The 24,508-nt window shown below is 43.3% G+C and overlaps 1 protein-coding gene across 2 annotated transcripts in view; it reads left to right on the top strand.

The window, feature by feature from the left end:
- The window catches only part of LOC137293668 (cytochrome P450 3A24-like), a 32,300-nt gene extending 8,148 nt beyond the window's left edge, over window positions 1-24,152 (top strand). Inside the window, exons 10-15 of one of the 2 annotated variants that reach the window (XM_067824367.1) lie at window positions 15,216-15,373; window positions 16,619-16,707; window positions 20,227-20,364; window positions 20,711-20,873; window positions 21,362-21,458; window positions 22,469-24,152. In XM_067824367.1, coding sequence (XP_067680468.1) covers window positions 15,216-15,373; window positions 16,619-16,707; window positions 20,227-20,364; window positions 20,711-20,873; window positions 21,362-21,433 — 620 coding nt within the window. In that variant the 3' untranslated portion in view covers window positions 21,434-21,458; window positions 22,469-24,152. Of the gene's footprint in view, window positions 1-15,215; window positions 15,374-16,618; window positions 16,708-20,226; window positions 20,365-20,710; window positions 20,874-21,361 lie in introns of both variants that reach the window. The other variant, XM_067824358.1, reaches the window with a different exon arrangement.
- The last annotated feature ends 356 nt before the right edge of the window (window positions 24,153-24,508 follow it).

Below are 24,508 nucleotides of genomic sequence, written 5' to 3'. Positions count from 1 at the left end.
TGTTTCACCTCCATGATATTGTTTTACCTTCTCCTTCTTGGTATTTTACCTTCTTTGTCAGAGGTGAACTATACAGGTTGTCAGGTTGTTTTACTTTCTCAATCATGTGGGTTTTACTCTCTCTACCATGTTTTTCCCATATCTTATCATGTTGTTTTACCTTTTTTTTCAGGTTGGTTTATCTTCTCTGTCATGTTGTTTTTCCTTCTTCATCATGTTGTTTTACCTTCTTCATCATGTTGTTTTACCTTCTCCATCATGTCGTTTTATCTTCTCTGCCAAGTTCCTTTACCTTCTCCGTCAGGTTGTTCTGCCCTCTCCATTTTGTTTTCCTTCTTTTCGGGTTTTTGTACCTTCTCCATCATGTTTTACCTTCTCCATCATGTTTTACCTTCTCCATCAAGTTGTTCTACTTTCTCCATCAGATTGTTTTGCCTTTTCCATGAGGCTGTTTTACTTTTGTCCATCAGGTTGTTTTACCTTCTCCATCAAGTTTTACTTTCTCCATCAGGCTGTTTTATCTTCTCCATCAAGTTGTTTTACTTTCTCCATCAGGTTGAGTAGTATAGGGAATGACAGTCCGAAAACACTTTTCAAAAACCCCCTCTAAAAAGCCTCATTTACTAAATGAGGCTTTGGTGGGACCATTAGCTCTTGCTATTATTGCCCCTACTACAAAGCCACGCCATCACGTTTACCGTGACTTGGCAGGCGGTAACACTGTGCCGTACGGTACGATCAATAATTCTTCTCTTACAAATCCCCTACCCGGCCCATCCCTCAAGTAGTACAAGTTAGGTTCGTCGGCTTTCATATCCACTTTATCTATGTTGTAAGTTTTGACCGACCATATAGGATCGGTGGCTCGCTTACGGTTATGTCATGTTTATATCGATGAAACAGTTTAACGTGAACCGCCTACGATCTCTTTGGTATTCATAATAAAGGCTTGCTGGGCTTTTTGTATTCCCTGTGCTATGTACTTTTTTTTCTCATCCTCGCTGATAGCAGACTTACGAGACTTGGATCGAATATCTTGTTTCATTCCGTTATATTTTTTGAGTTCAGAGAGGATTGAACTAAACTCCTCTTCTGAGATCTTACTGTCAGAGAGTGCCGTGGAAATTCGCTCACACACTGTGTTCAGCTTTGCTTCGGCCAGAACCCTGATCTCGTCGTGTTTCAATACCTTACGATTAAGTCTGCGTGATACTAACTTAAGCGCCAACCCTACCAACCCTGTCACCCCAGCCGTTATTTCAATACCTAGCACTATAGGTGCAGCCACGATGGTGGTTAACAACCCAACGCCTGCCGCCCCTAGTCCCATGCTGGTTGCCATAAGGGTAGTGTCAGCCCCATCCACGATATTGAAAGCTCTATTATATTTTTTACATAGTGCTTTCCGCGTGTCACGGTCTTGTTCTAGTTGACGTTTTACATCACATAACTGCCTCAAGCGGAACCCATCTACGGTTTCTAACGTCTTAGCTACTTCCTCTACGACTGGGTACAGACCCATCCTATAATATATATTTTGAAAGATATTTTAATTGGGGTTCAGTTAAAAATCTATCAATGTATTTGAAGCCTATAAGTTCTAGATTAGTAGTCAGGGTAATAGGTGAGAGGCTAATAAAATATCCTATTCTAATAAAAACCCCACTGAGGCTTATTAAGTGGTTTATAGGACCCGTGGTATCCTGTTGTATAACAATACGACAATAATCGTTTGTGTAATCCCAGCGTATTGACACCCCGGGTAAAATTTGGTGTACTATTGGGGGGTCTCCATCGAATGAATCCGTAAAGAAGACTTCTATGATGAGTGTGAAAGGGGGGGTTATTATTTCAGGATTACTAAATGTTAATTTATTTTCAAAGAAAGTTGATAACCCTTTTTTGTCGTAACCATCAGATTGTCTGTGCGATAATCCCCTCTCCGGAATGAAATCCCCGGCCCAGATACCGTTGTTCCTAATCTTAGTGATCCAATTATTTTCGTCTATTGTGATATAAGGTGAGGTGGGTGTTAAGTTGATCAGCCATTTAGGTTTTTTAAAATCTGGTAACGGCACCGGTCTGTACACGTTGTCTTTGAAGTGCAGGATGTATAATTCATCTTCCTCACCAGGCTGATCGAATCCCTCTGTATCTCCCAGGTCGTTAAGTGTAGTGTTGGGATGATGACTGGTCATTATTATACTATTATGATATAATTTCCAACTGGTTTTCTGATAATAATTCAGGGGTTAACTTGATACCCATGAAGTGTATGTTGTCAGGCAGGAAGATATTGATTAGTGATATCTTGTTTTCCACGATCACGTTGACCCCCTGCAGACTGGTCTTGGAGTCGACACCCACCCGCACGTAAACGTTGCAAACTTGAAACTGGTGTCGTTTCACCCACCCGAGTTTGATCCCCTTCACGATCTCAACATCATTCCCCGATGGTTCCCCTAGGTAGACTTTGATGAACAATGTTGAGTTTGCCGGTAGACTCTCTAGTATCTTGACCACACCTTCGAATTCAGACACCAACTGCAATTTCACGTTTTGTATGGCTGGTTTACTCGATAGCATGTGGGCTGCTATAGTGTTGACTGGGCTGACGACTATGCTACGTCTCTGAGTTGGGATGTAAGCCACGAGCAGGGTTCCATTGTTCACGACTTTGTTTAGGTGGTTGTCTTTGTTATCCGTGAACACGTAAGGGGAGACGAGTCTAATATTGAGAAACCATTTGTTATCAGGTAACAACACCCACTTGTCATCTTCGGTGAAGACGAGCATATATGGTTTGTTTTTGACGACGGTAGTGCTCTCAACATCGTCTAAGTCGAACAGTTTACCTCCGAATGATGGGTATATTCTCCAGTTGTCATCACCGGTGTTGACGAGGGCGTACTTAGTGTTGGCTGTTGCCCCTGTGGTATCTATCATATCACTTAGGGCTCCACCGGAGGGGATTTCAACGCGTTTGTAAATGTTGTTTTTTAGTTGCAAGGCATACGATTTACCATCTACTCCGGGAGCGTCGAAACCGCGTGTGTCTCCGAGGTCGGAGATCCCGATATTGACGCATTTTTTCACTCCGGGCCCTTGTGCGCTGGTCATGTTACGTGAAGCGTTAAGCTGAGGTATCCTATATTTACAGGATTATGATTTATATCTAACACCGATATTGTCAGCTCAGGTATGTTGCCCTGGGTTAATCTCTTATACTGCCGTGGTGAAAATGACTCGGTTCTACCGTCGTTGAATTTCTCAGTTTTCACCGGCACTGCTCTCAATATAGTGGAAGGGTGACCTCCTTGAATGTTATACGTTGTGCTCACCTGACTGAGATGAATGTACAGCTCTCGGTACGGTACTAGGTCGGGTAACTTCGTGCCTGTGACGATTGTTGTTGGTTTTATCTCGTCAGGAGACATACCGAGTATCCTCGCTAATGGTCGGCCGAGCCTCAAGGAGGTTCTTCCGTTGTTGATTAACACCACTGTGCCGTTTGAGTCGTTCATCTTGAGTTCGGCTCCCAGGGGTTTGAAGACCTCGTCGTTTAGAGAGCACACGCTGTAGTAACCGTCAGTTATCTGACTGCGAGTTCCACTGACGAACAGCTTATTGTTGCTGATATTAATGTTAGTCCATTGTGGTAGGTAGGTGATATCGCAGAGTGCGACTTCGAGTTGACCTGACGTGTTATCGATCGCTTGCGTCAGCTGAACGGCCTCACCGCTCGTTATTCCTGGAAGTGTTATATACATATTATATTATATAATTTATATATTATAATATGGATTTAGCACACTTGAAAATCGTGGTGAATGCAGATGGTACGGGGTTTAAAACAACCTTTATTGATATCTTTGAAAAGTATGTCGTGTCCGTTAATAACGCGCAGGCGGTGGTAAACTGGAATCAAAACCCAATGCAGTTTTGGCAGAACCAACTAAACTTTGCTGTGTGGTGTGCGACGACAGGGTCGGGTGTGAAACCAGACTACGGTATAGACGAACTGAGTAAGGCGGTTATTTTGTTTCATATTTATTATCAAACGAGACGAATATTGAAGGAAATAAGTGCTCCTCTTCCCCAAGATAAAGCGTGGAGTATGACGAATAACCCCTATGATAGACGCGCTTATGAACGTATTTGTGGGGAGTTTGAGATTCCAACGAATAAAGACTTTCGCCTTCCTGGTGTGAACCATGGTCTCGGTATAGTTCTCGTGTACTTCTACAGGTCCGGAAAATATTATGCCGGTTCTAAAGATGGTTCATACAACCCACACCGTCATACATTTACAGGGCCCACAACGAATGAAAAGATCCATGTCAGCTGTATAAAGCAAACCAGTCCTGATGCAGCCACAGCCTGGACTAAAATGATCTCAAAAACATCGAAAGGATTCACTCGTGCTGGTACAATACGCTTGAACGACTCAATTCGAACGTACGTGTGGGCGCTGTTGGGTGCGCAGTCGATGACGCGTTCCAACATCATCGGTAAGGGAACTGCTTACGACGCTCAGACACAATTCGTTTCCAACGTTGAGGATGCTATCAATTCTCCAGTTGATCTCCCGCGGGCTATCGAACGCTACCAAAACGTGTTAGAATACGCCAGGTCGAAAGTCAATTACGTGTTCGGCGTGGGGTTGTACATGGCCCCGAGTGATATGCAACTGAGAATAAAAAAAGTGGTGGGTTATAACAACAAAATAGTTATAGCCACGAAGGATCAAAAGTTGGGTATCAACTCTGATATTAACACCCCCTATATCCCACACATCCCACCACGTGAAAAGGGTATAGTGGCGCCACCTCCGGAGTCTAAAGTTCAACCAACACCACAGGAGGTGGCCCCTCATATGCAGGCCTCCTATCAGCAGCATATTGATAATAAAACAGCCCTAGTGGTTGGCGGGGTAACTTTGGGACTTATTTGGTTAAAGATTTCTTAGCCGCTACGTACACCAGACCCGCCACGGCGACGATGGCTGCCCACAGGTTTTGACTGAGCCACATGGCAGTTTTAGACAGAGCGCTCAACAACCACGAGACGATGCTACCCAGGATGCCGGGAAGGGCTTCGGCGGCTTTACCAGCCAGTTTAGCTAGGCCTTCCCCGAGTTTTTTAATCCAGTCTTTAACACCCCCACCGCCACTTGGAGTTCCGCCGCCGCCAGGTGTGGAGGGAACTCCCATAGTACCCCCTGTTAGTGACACCACCAGGGTTGATATAATGAAACCCAATGCAGTCAGAATGCTGGCGATGGTGATCCCTTGCTCCCGGAACAATATCCGAATCCTGTCTGCTAACGTGGTGTCTCGGTGGAGGACTTGATTGATGGTTTCCCGTATACGGCTGACCTGGGATCTAAGCTTTTCTTTGTAGCCGGACGCTGTCTCCAACCAGGTCTGCCTTTCATCTTCCAAATTACGTATTCGTTCCTCAATGGTGGTTTTCATAGACTCGTCCTCAGTTTCACCGAGTTTTTTCTTTTCATAGGCGATGTGGTCGTCTATTTCACTCATTTTGGCTGTGCTTTTCCAGAGCTGACCACGAATGGTTTGCATCAACAGATCCAACCCCCTCAGTTCCCGAACGGTAAATTCGAGCCCCGGGAAGGGTTCGTTCTCGTAGTCGGCCAACATCTTTTTAATATCATAAGTCATGTTTTGATCTGATGTGGCGTCCCTGATGCCTTCCAGACCTTGAACTAACTTCGGAGGATACTGCTTAGGTCGCGCGCCACCGTAATCTATGAAACCTAGTTCATCTTGGACCAACTGACTTCCATGTTTACCAGCTAATGTTGATAAAGCAAGCGGTTCTCTAGTGCGTTTATTCATGAGATCGATCTCCGGGCGAGACTTCAAACGCAGCGTGCCATTGCTGAGGGTAAAATCGGAATAGTTCCTTCCCAACGGCTTGAGTTTGGATTTATTTTCAACTGCGTTGTAATAATCGTCGACGGCGCCTTTAAGGAGCTCGTCACCTTGCGAGAATGAGGTCTCCTGGTCATCATTGAATGCCTGGGCACTATCGTCCCACATATCATCCATAGGTATGTCTTCATCCATTAGTATTAAAAATATATTTCATTTATATAACAATGTACGGTAGAAAATTAGATCCTTTCAGAAGATTGAGAGAGCCATTAGGTGCCAGAGCCGTGCGACAGTCGGTGACCATCACCAACAATCCCAGCAAGATAGACCAGAATCAAACTCTGCTGGTTAGATTTCCAAACCTTGGTGAGAATGACCTCATTGTACCAGGCACTGTTCGACTGGCGTTCAATATCACGTTGACCTCCGACAACGACAAACGCGAGCTAGTGCGGAACGTGGGTCGAGCTATCATCAAGAAAACGACCGTCAAGATCAGCGGTAACGAGGTGCTGAGCATCGACGACAGCGACGTGTTTCACTGCTACAAGGATCTCTGGAAAAGCGAGAGAGAACGAGTCAATGATGTGTACCAGGGTATCAGCAAATCAACCCGGGCGCGCATAGGATACGTCTTCACGACAGACCAGCAAGACAAGCTATCGGACGGTGAAAAGGCCATCGCTCTAGCATACGGGAATCGATTCTGCGTGCCGCTCGACTTCGAGTTGCTCACGGGACACGCGCCGTTTTACCAGGCCGCGCTGGGTGATAGGCTCGAATACGAGCTCACGTTTAACGACTATAGCAAAGTAGTGCGTACACCGAACGGTGATGAGGCCAGTTATGCCATAGACAACATCTCTCTGGAGTTCGACATGGTCACTAGCCCGGAGCTGGCCAGGCAGGTTCGAAGTCAGTACTCTGGGAAGATGGCTATCCTGTACGATCGCGTACTGAGACATAGATCAGTCGTGCGAGATAAGAGCGACACTGTGTGGAATATCAACCTGAACGTGCCGGCGCGATCGATGAAAGGTATCCTGGTCGTCCCCGTGGAGGATTATGATCCATTCCGGAGGGACAGCGAGAAGTTTTTCAACCCCGAGATTGAAAAGGTGGAAGTTACCATCGAGGGCGTGCCCAACCAGCTGTTCAGTCATGGTATGAGACCACACCAGCAGTGGGATGAGATAAAAAAGCTACCAGTGGGGGATTACATAACAAAGGACCTGGACCTAGGCTCCGTGCAGATCGGTGAATACCTGACCACCAAGTACGCCTTATGGTTGGACATGCGATCCACGGATGATGATAAACTGCACGGTAGCGGGCGCCGTATAGATAACGGCAGCGAAGGGATAACTATCCAGATTACTAAGAAGGCTCAAACCGCTGGTAAGTTGAAATTATATCTGTACGTTATTATGGACGCGCAACTTAATATAGACAATGGGAGATTCGTGCAAGCCATCTACTAGTGGGGGAGACCCCCTGGGGTTACCCACTGACCCACACTGCGCTATCATATGCGGGCAGACTGGCTGTGGGAAGACCGTTTTCGTGTTGGATATGTTGGAGGGTTACTACAAGGATGTGTTCGATAACATCATTATCATGTGCCCTACTCTGGGCATGAATAAAACGTACGCGCGACCTTGGGTGATGACGGACCCGGACGTACACAAAATCGACCCTGGAACACGCCTGCAGGACTGGTTGAAAGCTCTTCACGAGAAATTTAAAGGGGAACCGACGCTGTTTATACTGGACGACTGCAGCGCTAATCGCGAGATAACAAAAAAGAGAGACATGCTATCGTACCTGGCCTTCTCCGGCCGGCATGCAAATCACAGCGTCTGGGTGCTAACGCAGAAGTTCAACTCGGTGTTGAAAGACCTCAGGAAGCAGACGCGATGGGTGGCCTTATTTCACTGTAAGGATAGGGATTCGTTTGAGGAGTGTTTGAGAGAGAACGATGTGATGAGTAAATTAGAACGGGAACGGGTAAAGAAACAGCTCGCTGAAACTAAACACGCTAAGCTCGTACTAAAGACCGACCAACCAGTAGCATATATAGTTTGCTAAGCAAAGCTAAGTAAAAGCTAAGCAAAAGCTAAGCAAAGCTAAGCAAATGCTAAGCATAGCTATGATATTTGAAGTATTTGTCGTGTGCAACTTAACCTTCATTTCTCTGTGTTTTGTCTGCATCGGGTATTATATAGTTAAAACTAAATCTTACTTGTTATATTATAAGATGGAGTGTGAGGAATTGCTCGAACAATTGTCGTTGGAGGGTTCCCCCACTGGGGATTCCCCCAAGCGAGAGAAACTGGTGGCGTTGGCTGTTGGCGGCAAAGCCAAACATTACTTTGGAGACTACACCCCGGATAAAATTAACAAAATGTCAGCCGAAGAAATCGATAAGCTGTACGCTAGATACGAGTCCCGGCTCGGAGCAGAAATGACAAAGACAATAGGATCGGCTATGACCCAGATATACACCGGTATTGTATCACACTTCCTTCCCATTCCACCAGAGCGCCGACTTTACCTGTGGGAGGACCTCGAGAAAGACCCTTTTATCGAACACGCCGTGAGCTCTATCAGCTGCGGGCTGTACCACAAATATGGTATGTTGTTGGCTCCAGTGACGGCGGCGATTATCACGGCAAAACATTGTCAATTTGAGAGAAAGAATAATAATAATAGTATAGATGTCCGAGGTGACGGAACCAGTGAGTCCCGAGGTGACGGTGGAAACCCCAGTGGAGGAGACCCCACCCCCAACAGTGAGTCCCGAGGTGACGGTGGAGACCACTTCAACAGTAACCAGACAGAAGAATCCTAAGAGAGTAGCTGCCGGTAAAAAACGGTGGTGTAACCAACATAAAGTGGCCAACCCAACCCGACTGTTGTTGGCTGTAGGTGTAACTGCTGCCTTGGCTATCTCGTGGTTATATACACGTGATGGAAACCCTCACCGTGAGGTGGTACCCCCCACGCCGCCGGCAGGCCCCACCGTCGACCCGCATATCATGTTATAATTTTAATATTTTTATATCATATACATAATGTCTGAGGGGAAAACGTTCGTCAACGACGCATACCACGCCACAGTGGTCGCTAGTCTAGCCGTAGGGTACGCTCGGTTGACTAAAATGGTGCTTAAACAACCAACTATCAAGCTAGATTTCAACCTACAGGATATGGGTATGCTCATAATGAACCTTGGTATGGCGATGGCCACAAAAGACATCCTAGTAAAACAAGGGATCATACCTGATAATATAATGAAATAAATATAGGGATGGCCACGATAGCTATGATGGTCGGTGGGGCGTTAGTGAATGCCCTGGCATTTTCCGGGAGTAATTACCTCTTCTCGAAACTACGAGATGATCACGCGGCTGAAATACAGGAAGAAAGGAAGCGACACGATCTCGCTACTGAGAAATTACAAAGAGCACAGGCCGAGTACGCTAAAAAACGCCTCCAGAGGATCGATTTTATTAACGAACAACTACAGCGTGAAAACCATGCCGTTCAAACATTCAACGATGTCGATGAAGCAATGAAAGAATACTATTTACTAACTGGTAAACAATTGGAACCGCTCAATAAACCCACACTCGCTCAGTACTACACACCATCCAAGGGACAAATGAATCGTGAACTGGGCTTCATAGTGTTGGGTATAGCAGCTACTGCGTTGGTTGCAAAGCAATTAAACTAAAATACCTATATAAGTAAACATGAGACCCGCTCCATACCGATGCGAATATATACTTATGGGGAAGACCGAGGCCTGTGGTAGGAAATGCAGGAATCAGGGGTTCTGTTGTTTCCATATGGGAAGTCCTAACTACACATGTTCTGTGTGTGGTATCGGGGTTAAAGGGCACTACTGTTTATGTAAAGCTCACGGAGCGAACGTAGTCAGACATCAACTCATATACGAGAATAAAAAAGGCTACATAAAAGAACGTAGGCGACTGCTCAAGATAGCCACTTAAGAGTTACTATGAACCAATTAGAGATTATACACACCTACGTATAGCTATGTCTGTGGAAAACATATTCAAATATGAACTGGCCTTATGGGGAAGCTTCAGATTTAAGATAATAGTGGACGTGGTATGGATTAAAGAGGGTGTTAAATATACTCACCCCTTCGAATGGGAGCGGGATATTGCGTCTCAATACCATATAGAACGTTTTTCGAGTATAAGTGAATACAAGGAATACTATACCCAAGGCGAGTACTGGATTGAAACAGCCACACTATATATTTTACCAGGTACGTGGGACGATTTGACAGAATGTCTAGAATTGTACCCGGCCACCAGAAAATATTTTTTAAGAGTTACCTCCCCTTTACTGTCGACCAATTAGACATTGATTCTCTTAGGTGTAAACACTATGGCTACTGTGCGCGAGCTCAAGAGGGTCGCAAAACAGAGAGGTGTTATCGGGTATTCTAGAATGCGGAAGTCAGCATTGTTGAGATTACTAGGTTTAGAAGCCCCTCCTACGGTAAAACAATTAAAAGCTCAAGCAAAACAGCTTGGACACACGGGTTATTCAAACCTGGGGAGAGCCGGGTTAACCGCATTGTTATCACATGCCCCCGTAGCACGTCCCACTGTAAAACAACTGAAAGTCGAGGCACACGATTTGGGTTTAGGTGGGTATTCCCGTATGAGAAAACCACAGCTTGTAGAATTATTACGACAGAATAGAGCTATTGACCTACAGTTCGTGCGCACTAAGCACGCCGTAGGCAACTATTTGGGAAGTTGGCGCATGCACGTTGATAGAAACATAGACATTACAGATATCAAGCCTCTGATAGCTGATAAGGTTAACCAGGAACTAAATAATCTAGGAAGTATCAAGTTTCAGATCACGGTGAAAATGTCGCTCGATAAGGAGGGCACCACAGGGGTCACTGAGTATTTTCAGCCTTACTTCCGAGGTAAACAAGAGGTCGTCACACATACAGAGACCATTGACGCATCAATCGATAATAGTTTTCAGCAGATACGAGAATACCTAGAACGCTACACACACATGGGGTCCGGGTGGGCTGTAGATAAAATCGATAACGTCTATCTAGACATAGCTAAATACGTGCCGTTCAGAGGTGGGTCATACCTAGCCTTGCCTCCCTACTATAAGAACAAACAAGCCATAGTAAACGTTAAGAATAGAGGAAACGATTGCCTGAGGTTATCTATCAGGTCAGCCTTATTTCCAGCTGCCACTAATCCGAACAGGCCTTCTAATTATCCACAGGACGATGGGCTCAACTGGGATGGTATAGATGAACCCACCCCAATATGCCAGATCACTAAAGTAGAAAAACAGAATAATCTGGCTATAAATGTCTTTGGACACGAAGGTAACACAACAATAGTACACAGGGTCAGCCCGGTGAAGGATCGCCAAGTTATTAATTTATTCATGATCAAGCGAGGTGAAACGTATCACTACACGTGGATAAAAAATCTCAGCCGGTTGTTGCACGACCAGTCGAAACACGATGGGGAAAAACACTTTTGTGTACGATGCCTACATGGCTTCACCCGAGCTGATTTATTAGAATCCCACCGGGATGATTGTCAAGGTGTGGGGCAGACGGCGATACGAGTCGACATGCCTAAGGAAGGTGACAATATCCTAAAATTCAGTAACCACAAGAATCAAATGTCTGTGCCTTATATTATATACGCCGACTTCGAAGCCTTGGTGGTAGGGGAATCATCCCCAACACCCCCTAGTGGTGAGAGTTTCACCCACAAGACACAAGAGCATAAGGCCTGTTCGTTTGGATACATCGTCGTCCGTTGTGACGGGGAAACGAAAGCTCCGGTAGTGTATAGGGGTCCTGACGCGGCTGAAAGGTTTCTAAAGTGTTTGCAGGAGGAAGAAAAAATTATTAGGAATGCATTGTATAAAATCGCTCCCATGCGTATGACCCGAGCCGACAGGCTAGCTCACGCTAGTAGCACTAAGTGTCACGTGTGTGACTCACCGCTTAACGGTGATTCGGTGAGAGATCACTGTCACATAACTGGTAAGTATAGAGGCGCCGCTCACAACGCGTGCAACCTCAAGCTTAAAATCAACCCTAAGACAATAAACATCCCCGTTGTCTTTCACAACTTGAGAGGGTACGACTCACACTTGATCATGCAGGCCATCGCGAAAATCGATGGTAATATATCGTGCATCCCCAACAACATGGAGAGATACATCTCCTTCAGCTTAAACGGACTTAGGTTCATTGACTCGTTTCAATTCCTCCTGTCGTCACTCGACAGTCTGGTCAAGGCTAACAATACCTTCCCTATCACCGATCGATACACAGACGCCGAGACTAGACCCCTGCTTATGAGGAAGGGTGTGTACCCATATGAGTACATGGATAGTTGGGTCAAGTTCACCGAGACCAGACTACCTCCTATCGACTGCTTTTATAGCAAGCTGAATGAGGCGTCCGTCTCACGAGATGATTACTCGCACGCGACTAACGTATGGAATAAACTGGGTTGTAAGAACCTGGGTGATTATCACGACCTGTACTTGAGGACAGATGTACTGCTGTTAGCCGACGTGTTTGAAACGTTCAGGCGGACCTGTTTAAAGCAGTATAAACTCGACCCCGCATGGTATTACACCAGCCCAGGTCTGTCGTGGGACGCCTTGCTTAGAAAGACCGGAGTTAATTTGGAATTGCTCACAGATTACGACATGCACCTATTCATTGAGAAAGGCTTGCGAGGTGGGATTTCCATGGCATCCAAACGATACGCTAAAGCAAATAATCAATACGTGAAAGGTTACGATCCTAACAAACCAACCAATCACATTCTATACCTCGACGCAAACAACCTGTACGGCTGGGCCATGAGCCAGTATCTACCTACAGGGGGATTCGAATGGGTACCCCACGTTGATGTTATGGAGGTTGCACCAGATTCGAACAAAGGTTATATCCTCGAGGTTGACTTAGAGTATCCCAAGGCATTACACGCATCGCACAACAGCTATCCCCTTGCACCCGAACGTATGAGGGTTAACCCAGACTGGATGTCTGAGTACCAACATAACTTGTCAGGTGGTCGTGTGACAGACGTTGAAAAACTCGTGCCTAACTTAATGAATAAGACCAAGTACATCGTTCACTATCGCAACCTACAGCTGTACCTGTCGTTGGGTATGAGGCTGGCCAAAATACACAGGGTGCTCATGTTTGACCAGAGCCCATGGATGGAGCCCTACATCAGAATGAACACAGACCTACGAAAAAAAGCCACCAGTGATTTCGAGAAAAATCTCTACAAGCTCATGAACAACTCGGTGTTTGGTAAGACTATGGAGAACCTGAGGAAACGCGTGACCGTGAAGCTGGTTAGATCTAGTGAGGAAGACAAGCTCAGGAAATTGATAGCCAGTCCGGCATTCAACCGTAGCAAGATATTCACAGACGACCTGGCTGCCCTACACATGAAGAAAAGTCACATAAAATTCAACCGACCTGTTTACGTGGGGATGAGCATCCTCGATTTATCCAAACACCTGATGTACGACTTTTACTACAACGAGCTCAAGAAACAGTACGGCGACAGGTGCGAAGTGCTGTACACTGACACGGATTCCCTGCTGATGGAGATTCGAACCGAGGACGTGTACGAGGACATGAAAAAACACATCGATTTATACGACACCAGCGACTACCCTAAGACCCATGTCATGCACAGTACGGTAAATAAAAAGGTCCTAGGTAAGATGAAGGACGAGTGTGCTGGCACGCCCATAGCCGAGTATATAGGTTTGAGGCCTAAGATGTACTCCATACTGAAAGCCGACAATAGCGAGATCCGGAAGGCTAAGGGGGTTAAGAAGTATGTGGTGAAACAACACATCAAACACGCCAGATTCAAGGAAGCCCTGTTCAAGACCCGTACCTTTAGACATAAAATGAACACACTTAGAAGTGATGGACATAAGATATACGGACTGACTATAAACAAGACGTCCCTATCGCCTATGGACACGAAACGTTGGATAGCTATTGATGGGATAAACACATACGCGTATGGACATGAAAAAATTTGAGTCTATTTACTACAGCCCGCGTGGGTACTGGAAAGGAGCTAGCGCAGTAGATAAGCTAGCTAAACTAGCGCGAGTACCCCCGGAGGAAGCCAAAGCGTGGCTTGAAAAACAAGCTCTGTGGCAGATCTATTTGCCGGCACCACTCTACGTACCTAGAAGGAGGTTCGGTATTAACATACCTAATAGCATTCACCAGGCAGATCTACTGTTCCTACCCCACGATAAGAGGTACAAGTATGCCTTAACCGTAGTGGACGTAGCCAGTCGTTACAAGGAAGCCGAACCCTTGACCACGAAAGATTCGGCCCAGGTAGCCAGAGGATTTGAACGTATATACAAACGCAGCCCGCTGACGTGGCCAACAGAGCTGCAAGTTGACCCCGGACGGGAGTTCATGGGTGCCGTGTCACAACTGCTAGCCAAACACGATACAAAGGTCAGGCGTGGCACGGCCGGAGCCCATCGCAGCCAAGCTATAGTTGAGAGATTTAATAGGACTTTGGCTGAGCGCTTGTTCAGCCATCAGTATGCTAGGGAGATGGCCACCCCTGGAAAACGATCGACTGAATGGGTCACGAGGTTACCCAAGGTGGTGTCGGCAATCAACCATGAAGTCACCCGTCTCACCGGTAAGAAACCGGCAGACGCTATCAAACTAAAATCAATAGTTGCAGAGTCGGCCGCTCCATTGCGTGGGAAGGAGAAACAGATACCGGATAGGGCCCTAGTGAGGTATCTATACCAGCCGGGGGAACACGAGGGCGATAGCCGTAAGCGAGCCACCGATCCTATATGGTCGGTCAAAACTTACAACATAGATAAAGTGGATATGAAAGCCGACGAACCTAACTTATACTACTTGAGGGGTGGGCCGGGTAGGGGGTTTGTAAGAGAAGAATTATTGATCGTACCGTACGGCACAGTGTTACCGCCTGCCAAGTCACGGTAAACGTGATGGCGTGGCTTTGTAGTAGGGGCAATAATAGCAAGAGCTAATGGTCCCACCAAAGCCTCATTTAGTAAATGAGGCTTTTTAGAGGGGGTTTTTGAAAAGTGTTTTCGGACTGTCATTCCCTATACTACTGGTTGTTGCCTTTTCCATCAGATTGTTTTACATTCTCTAATTCAGATCCATGTTTGAGTGCAACAAAGTAATGTAAGATGATTTTGTACTATTTCTCTGTTCTTTAGGGATGACAAACGATGAGATTCTTGCCAATGCTGTAGTGTTTCTTTTTGGTGGCTATGAAACAACAAGCCTGACTTTATCATATTTCGCCTACAACCTAGCCACCAATCAGGACTGTCAAGACAAGCTCATCAAAGAAATCGACCAAGTCCTTCATGGTGTAAGTAATGATTTTGTTTGCATCCGCATTCTGTCCATAGTAGCCTCAGTAGTGTGTAAGATTCTAGGCCATAGAATTCAGGACCCTGATCACAGTGAAGCATTGATTTACTTGTAATGCAAACCCGTGAATAGCCATGGTAGAATAGGTCTTCAGCAACCCATGCTTGTCATAAAAGGTGACTAGGTTTGTCGTAAGAGGTAACTAACGGGATTATGTGGTCAGGCTTGCTGACTTGGTTGACATCACTAGTTTGCAAATGCGCAGATCGATGTTCATGCTTATTCTGGGACTGATGAGATCATTCTGTTTTACTCAAATATATTTCATGACACAAAATCTGTCTGTATAGTCACTACTCCAAGCCTGTCCCTAATCATTCTGTTTTCCAGCTGAAGTCCATCTTCTTTGACCAGTGACATATTAACTTGCAGTGGATCCACAAAATATGTGGTTGAATTTGGCAGTTTCAGGTTGCATAGATGCAAGCCATGCATGAAAATCAAACCAAACATGACATTATCTCCACAGGCTAATTTCCATATCACTTGACGAGACTTTTTTCTCCAGCTTGTGAATCAGATAACACAGGCCTAATGCACAGTAGTCTTCATATTGTTTTGTATTATTATACATATTCTTCTACAAATGCAACAGTCAGCTTTATGACAATGTACTGGTAAACACATATAAGATGATCCACGACCTGACAAATGACCCCAATTTGCATACTTGGGAACGCCCCACAGAACGATCCACTTGAAACAAGAGGGAGACAGGTTGTCTGATAAATTCTTGAATATCTAAAATGCTTGTCAATGCCCCAACCATCTATTTGTCTTCGTCTTAACTAAAGGTTAGCGTGGAATATCAGTATCTTATGCCTGAAATTGCAGTCTCATCGTTCGAAGGAATATGCGGTGTTGATTTCATGTCACGGTTAGCATGTTTTGCACGTGCATAATCGTCAAGCTACCTGTAGCAGCCAAGTGTACTCGCCCAATTCGTTGTACCGCCCCTCTTGTCACAAATGCATTTAGTGCGCAGGATCATCTAATCTTGCACTCCATAGGGCTTCGATGAACCGCATAAACTATGTTACATAGGACTGCTTAAAGGAATCGAAATAGTGTTACATATTTCGTGATATTTTTCTCATTAGATATGTAGACTCATCAAAAATAATATAATAAAAAGATTCCAAGTATAAATCTTATATTTAATCATTTGAATTTCATTTTACAGGAACCCCCAAGTTACGAGACCATGCCAAAATTAGAATACCTGGACTGTGCCTACCTGGAAAGTCTGCGCCTGTTCCCAGCAGCAGCAAGGTATCCTGCTTTATATATGGTCGCAGGAATGGTTTACGACTTGTTATGCTGCTGAGATGTAGTGTCAGATTTATTATGCTGCTTCAGAAGTTTAAGACTTATTATGCTGCTTTGGTATGGTTTAAGACTTATTAAGCCCCTGTTTAAACAATGACAATAACGGTGTGCCACCCTTCAAAACATATAAACTAAGTTCAAGGACAGAGCAACAATCATTGTGGTGTATGGTTCTGTACACAGAGACCAGGGTACTGAAGGGACTGTAACTCACATACTATAAAATAAGACCTGGCTTGGTTTTATGCCGCTTTTAGCAATGGTTCAGCAGTCTCGTCGGGGAACACCACAACTGCGGGCGTCACACATTGTACTCATGAGGGGAATCAAACCTGGGTCTTTGGCGTGATGAGTAACCACTTTAACCACGAAGCTACCCCATCGCCCCGTATGTCCTTGAAGTTGCGATGTCTGAAGTATCTCAGTCTATACGCAGGGGCTTGTGTGGCTTAGAAACAGTGTTACAAAGACATACAGGTGTATAAAGCCCTATTACTACTTAAAAGGAAAGGGATGTAATGACAAAACCAACCCTTGTCAATCAAACTTAGATTTCAACACATAAAATATGTTTAAGGCCCCGTCAAGACCAACGGATCAAAGGCTAGATGATTTCAGCCATATATGGTCACAATCTGATCATCATTTCAAAAGTTATATGCCACGACCCATCGAAGAGCTACCTCTGCAATTCCACGCCAATATCATGTATCATCTAAAAGACAGCAAAAACTCACTTTTTAAAGAACAAATAAACTCACATTTTTTATACTAATTAACGATTACATATGAAAGACTTGTGGTTTTGTGATTTAATATTTTCTCGGTTTCCATGGAAACATTTCAGACTTCGTCTCAAAATGAAAGGATGGGCTTCGTTTCCGGAGCAGAACTAAAAAATTATTCAATATTTTTCTGCAAAGCCTGGTAGATACGTGTGGCAGGCCCCAAAGTGGTACTTTTTGCTATTTACAGGTTTTTGTGATTTATTATTTTCTCAGTTTCCATGAAAATGTTTCGGACTTCTTCGTTTGCAGATAAATGGCATTTATATTTTTCATGACTTCAAACTTCATCTAAGAAGACATCAAGTAACTGTCAGATGATTTGTCCTTTCAAATGTGTAGGGGCTAGGGGGATACGTCATCTTTCTTTAAGAAATGTTCGGTTAATTAATACCAATCAATTAAAAGTTGCCAAAAAGTCGTCTCCTTCCCTCTCACCCGCCAACGACACCACAGACAGGTTACTTAACTCTGTCGCCAAAGCCCTGCAGTGACGTCACACGAGGAAGGATTTTCAGTTAGTTGTATATGAAATTTCTCGACACCAACAAAGGCACGCTGAATCATTACGTTGCTGTCAAATGGTCCCAGGTGTCGGGAGATGGTGTCACCAGGATTTCCATGTTACCCCTCAGTTCGTGCTAAATATGTTGTTTGTGAGTGCAAAGCGAGCGTTGAGGAAGCCACAAACGTATTAAATCGGCTGGGTGGACACCTGTCTCGCTTCCTAGATAGAAGTCGCTATTTAGGTTTGTTTTCATTGAGTTAAAAAATCAAAACTATTTACTAATAAATGACTGACAACTAAAAGGATTTTGCATGAAACAACTTGTAACATGAGGATTGCTTCCTCAAAAGCAATCGAGGTTTTGGTCAGAGTGACCAAGAGTGAAATTGTTACCTTATAGGCAATGACATGCAAAATCCTATTGTCTATCAATCGAATACATATTTTACTGCCAGTAGAGAGTAGTTAAGATTTTGTAACACGATGAAAACAGTCCTTAATAGCACCGCCATTTTTTGAAATCGTGGTGTCACAGTCTAAAGTAAGTTTGAAAACCAATTGGGTTATGGTTTGTTTTCGTCAAGTTAAAAGATCAAACCTACTTCCTGTTCGTAGTTAAATATGCCTTTGAATCATGACCTAAACGACTTTGCATGACACCACTTGTAACAGAACGATTATAACAACAAGAGATGTTGACAGAATCGTCTATGCAAACAAGTTGTATCTCGGAAATAAGGCAAAGGAGGTTGTAAATCAATGGCAGTAGATTGTTAAAACCTAAAGCTTTCGTTTTTCAAACAATTGTCACGATGACAGGTTTATACAAACCAATAAACAAAATTATCTACGCCCAGAAATGTGCATGAATTCTACAGCAACCGAAATAGGTATTCCTCATATTACGTCACGGAGGCTCACCCCTCTGATTGGTTGAAATTTCGTTCGCAGGAGAGAACTGTGCACTGTTGCCCAAAGTTCGATTTAAGGCAATTAAATGTCGAACGAGTAGTTTTAATGACAGGGATTTCATTTATAACGATGTCAATAAATGATTTAAATTTATGTGTTTGTACCCCCTAGAGTATATGTGATCTTTAAATTCTTTTATGAATTCCAGCTACGTTGACAGCGCCTGTGTAGGGTTAGAATCGATGGACAGCAGCATTTCACATACTGAAACATCTACATTTCCTTGACAGTAAACTGGCATATACTCCAACATCATCAGCAGTCACACTCGCTTCAGGTGGTTCAAAAGATATTGATATTGCTTTGGTTTGGTTTAACATTTAGTATGCTGCTCCCATATGGTGTAAGACTTATGATGCTGCTCCGGTGTTGTACCTTTGTTTCGGACTCTGATAAGTCGAAATCTTGGTTGTCTCGATATAATTTCTTGGTCCCAGCAAAATCCTTCATTATTTATCATTATTTGAACCCTTTTAACTCGATATGGATGTTTTGATATTTCATATATCTCTATATGATTTCATGGTCCCAACAAGCAGAATTACCCTTTTAACTCGATTAATTAAGGCTAATTGAGTTGTAGGTGTTACTTGTTTGTTTATATAATTAGGGTGTACTCCCATTTTCAACTTAAAACTCCTGATAAGGGATTATAGTACTGAATCAAAATATAGTGAGAATCTAATGAGGGACTTGTGTCATCACGTGACAAGCAATTGATTGTTGAGTTGTGATAAATTACTAAATTGCCAAGGGAGAAATGCGGATTAGGGGATTGCGACAGTGAGACTGATAGTGTGGAACCAGCCCAGTCCTCACCCTCACTTGCACAAGCAACCGATGCCTTTGATGTCCTGACTCGATTTGTGGAACCGAGAGATAGAGGTCGAGTGACACAAAGACTTGTTATGTGTCAAGAGCGGTTGACCAGTATTGCATTCATGCTTCAAAATGGACACTGTGACAAGACTACCATATGTGTCCTTGAGATCTCTCTGGACAAATAAATAACAGAAATGCAATCTACTGTTCTCTTATGTTTTCTTTCATGATGGTATGTGATGATATGCCCAACTCAGATGTGTCAATATTCGGATAAGTCAATATTTTTCCTGGTCCCACAAACATGGAGACAACGGTGTTCGACTGTGTGTTAATTCCATATCTTGACTAATCTTGTATAATTGACCATTGTAGATTAACCAGAATTGCATCAGAGGACATCACGATTAATGGCATCCTTATCAAAAAGGGGGTTGAAGTCCACATTCCTGTTGGAGCCATACAGAAAGATCCTGAATACTGGTCTGACCCGGAGACCTACAACCCAGAGAGGTAAAGAAATTGATCATCATTGTCAAGACAGTTGCCAGTTATGAATGTATGATAGCTCAGTTATGTCCCCTTGTACACATCAGGATATTCGGATGACGGTGTCAGTGATGACTGAGATTTCATCCTTGATGTATAAGTACTGTTTTGGGTACCTGTTAGATGGATATCGTTGTCTGATGTTGGTATCACGTCTGATACAACTGCAACTACCTCTACAGCAGCTACTACAACCACAACCACTTCAGCTGCTGCTAATTCTGTTACTGTTACTTCAGTTCCTGTTAATGCCAATACTACCCCATTGTGATTATTGTGATTATTATTATCATTGATATATCACTTGTAGGTTCCGCCCTGAGAATCGTCCAGACAATTACAACTATGTGTTCCTGCCGTTTGGGGCAGGTCCAAGAAACTGCATTGGGATGAGGTTGGCCCACCTTTCTGTCAAGATGGCCATAGCAGGAATTCTTCAGAAGTATCGTTTTGTGACTGGTCCGGAAACAAAGGTTAGGGCTCCACTGACATCAGACTTGAACAAGTGTTTACATTTGATCTGATCTGACACGTGTGCGAAGTGTGTGAGGTGTTTATATTTGAGAGTGGTAGCTGACACAGGAGGTGTCTGATCAGGGGGAGGTGTGTGATCTTAGGGAAGGGTGTTTGACCTTGGGGAGGTGTCTGGCTTAGTGGACCTTAGGGAGCAAAAATGTCTGACCCTAGGGAGAGGATATCTGAGCTTAGGGAAAGGGTGTCTGATCTCAGGGAAAGGATGTCTGACTGCGGGGGAGAGGGTGTCTGGCCTCAAGGGACAGACTTTCTGATGCTGCGGGATGTTTTGACTTTCATCTCATTGACGGAGCATGCTCATATAAAAATCTCTTTGAAAAGATGCATGACACATCCCTGGCTGGCTGTGTAGTTATTGTGATTTTGCACTGGTCTGAAGGGAAACTGCTGACAGGGTTGTAATTCAAGGTTTTTCTGTTTCTTCCAGATACCTCCAAAGACAAATTCCTTTGATCCAAAGCCTCAGGATGGAATGATGCTGAGAATTGAGAAAAGATAAAGGGATTTCACTCAGTATCCTTCATGTAAGAGAAGTAACTCCCTGAAAGTGAAACCCTTATGATTAATCCAAAACGCTAATGCTGTGATTCATCCACATCAGGAAGGTGTGCCAACTGTACGGGGACACCACTCTGTTTCATACAGGGGAGGTCACTCTGATATATTAATAACAGGGAGCAAACTGTGTGCGATAAATCCAAGAAGGTTCCCACTCAGCTGAATGTATTAGATGTTGATCAGTAAGTTATTCGTGAACTGTACAAATTATTTCTGATTCTATTAAGTGGCATCATTGTGAATCCTTGCACAAAGGATGTTCATTCTGATTTATTGGCAGAAGCCAGTAAACTCTAATTCACAGGTCAGAGGGGCAAATTATCATTGTCACAATCATCAAGGCAATGTTATTTTGTCTCCTAAAAGTAAAGTCACTTTAGTCTATTTAGAAATGACAAATGTTCCATTTTCATTTTATATAATGGCATCAGTTGGTTTATTTTCTAATTTATTCATGCAATGGAACAAACACTACGTGCTGGATGGAAGACCATCTCTTCAATAGAATCATTCCTGAAAGGGGGGATACACTTATGTACTTGCTGATTTTTTTCAACCATTTTACTCGTAAAATTGGGCAAAAAAATACGAATGTTTGCTGAAAACAATAGATGTGACTAAAGATGGCAATATGAGCACTCAATCAGGTAGACGGTGGACGTCGACTCACCTGGCATGAAATGTCTACAGGTACAAGGGGCCATCTTAAAGATATTTTATGCCTTTTCATGTGTGTTAAATATGTCTCATCTATTGATTAGCATCTTGCGTGTCTCTCTTTCATAAAGTCTATGTTGAGATATGTAAAAGAGCATGATACCAGTAGGAAAACTTATTGTATTAAATGTCTCAAAATATATAGCTAGCATGACCACCCGATGATGGACAGGACTTGATATTATTTGTAAATCGTTTGCTTACCCAGTTTACTTGCCCTAAAGTATTGTCTATCTCAGCTGATATCTCTATCCCACAGCCTGACCCCAACCACCATCTGTGACACCTGTCCTGACGACCCTTCTTACCTGGTTCTTCTTATACTGATCATGAGACTCCATGGTAACTACATCCTTAATAGTTTCAGTGTTAAAGTCATTATTTTGCATCAGCCATCGTTTATAATGAAGCTAAGTTTCATTCTGAAATGGGCATTTCAGAAGTGTCCTTTGCAATACATCATCATCGGATACTAATTTCATAAAGTTATGGTCTGTTCCAAAGACACACTTCACACTTGCTTAATTGCTCATTTTTCTACGTTTCCTATCTCCCTGCAACTGAGACTGTAGGTAAGCCAAAATTAGTTCATTAGATATTTCACACTTTCACATATTAACTACATAAAGTGTAAATATAAATGCGAAAGGACTTGGCCCACTTACACAAAGCAATCTTAGCTCAACAACTTTCTTAAGCCTATGCTGAAGAATGAGAGTTGTAGCGCTAAGATCGCTTTGTGCAAGTAAGCCCAGGGTTTCTTTCTCTATTTCCGACAGTACTTTTTGACTTACTATTCCAAATAACTCCAGTCACAGATAATGCTCCCTTCCACATTATGTCATTACACTTTACATGGTCAGTAACAGCTGCAGATCCGACATCTTAGTATGTTTCTGAACATTGTAAATGTGAAAGTCATGTGTCAACTTTCTAAATCAGCTCAACAAATCGTACAGGTAAATTTGACCTCTTTTATAAAAGAGGAACTGTGTGAACTCAAATGTAAATCTGAAATACAAAACTGTGTATCCAATTTAATGTAAAATTTAAGACTGTGGTGTTCGATTTAAGTAACATGTAACAATGATTTTAATGATAGTATGTAAGACCATAATGGTCTGGCGTTTAGTAGATATGAACAGATTCCGTTTGCAGTTTGTTTGTTTTTTGTTTGTTTGTGGTGTTGTTATTGAAAAACAAAATGTCATCTCCTTTTAGTTTAACAGTGGCCGGAGTAATGACGAGGTATGGGTTCCTGAAACGTTGCTAGGTAACAGTATTACTAATCTACTAGCTGGTTAGCAGTGTGGTTCATAGTGAAGACACTGGTTGTGACTGCATACAGACGTTAAGTGGAAAGTATGATGTTGGGTGATGAACAGAATCGAAACTGGATCAGTATTTTGTGATAGTGTGTAAACCAAGCATTCATTGACCTTTCCGAATGTAAACATGGTTTCCAGTCTTCAAATTACCTATTTGGCTGCTTATTTGCTTCACAGAATTGAATCATTGCGTTGAAACAATATCGACTGCTTGACTTCTTTCATAACTCTGTACTTCTTTGAAATATGTTAGTTGCTAGATTTGCAGATTACGGGCAAAACAGATTTAGTGATATCTCCCTTCTATCGATTTGCATTTGCCATATATCGGTAATTTCTGCACATCACATGTCATTCAATGTTATTTGAGATAAAGAATTACTACCAGGAAGTGCCAAATGAGTTCGACATGCCCTGCGGGATACATAGAAATGTCCCTCGCTTGTCCATTGAAAATGATAGGTTAGAGCGACATGTATATGCGAAGTAAGATGATGTTATATAGATACATGAACTTTAGTTCTGGATCCTAATGAAAAATATGAGTATATATCCTAATGAGTAAAATAACAACGTGGTACATACAAGATATTAAAACATTGAACCTACAACAATTTATTTTTATTATATTTATTTCTATTCACAGACATCTGAGTTCATTGAGCCATACCACAGAAAATTAATCCTGTTCACAAACACCTGTGTTCATAGAGCCATACCACAGACAATTAATCCTGTTCACAAACACCTGTGTTCATAGAGCCATACCACAGACAATTAATCCTGTTCACAAACACCTGTGTTCATAGAGCCATACCACAGACAATTAATCTTGTTCAGACACCTGTGTTCATAGAGCCATACCACAGTCATTTTTTCCTGTTCAGACACCTGTGTTCATGGAACCATGCCACAGACAATTTTCCTGTTCACAAACACCTGTGTTCATAGAGCCATACCACAGACAATTA

This window comes from Haliotis asinina, chromosome 1 (assembly GCF_037392515.1).
Source record: "Haliotis asinina isolate JCU_RB_2024 chromosome 1, JCU_Hal_asi_v2, whole genome shotgun sequence".
NCBI classification, from domain to species: Eukaryota; Metazoa; Mollusca; class Gastropoda; order Lepetellida; family Haliotidae; genus Haliotis; species Haliotis asinina.
The sequence above is the reverse complement of the archived record's forward strand: the minus strand, read 5'-3'. Positions and strand labels throughout refer to the sequence as shown.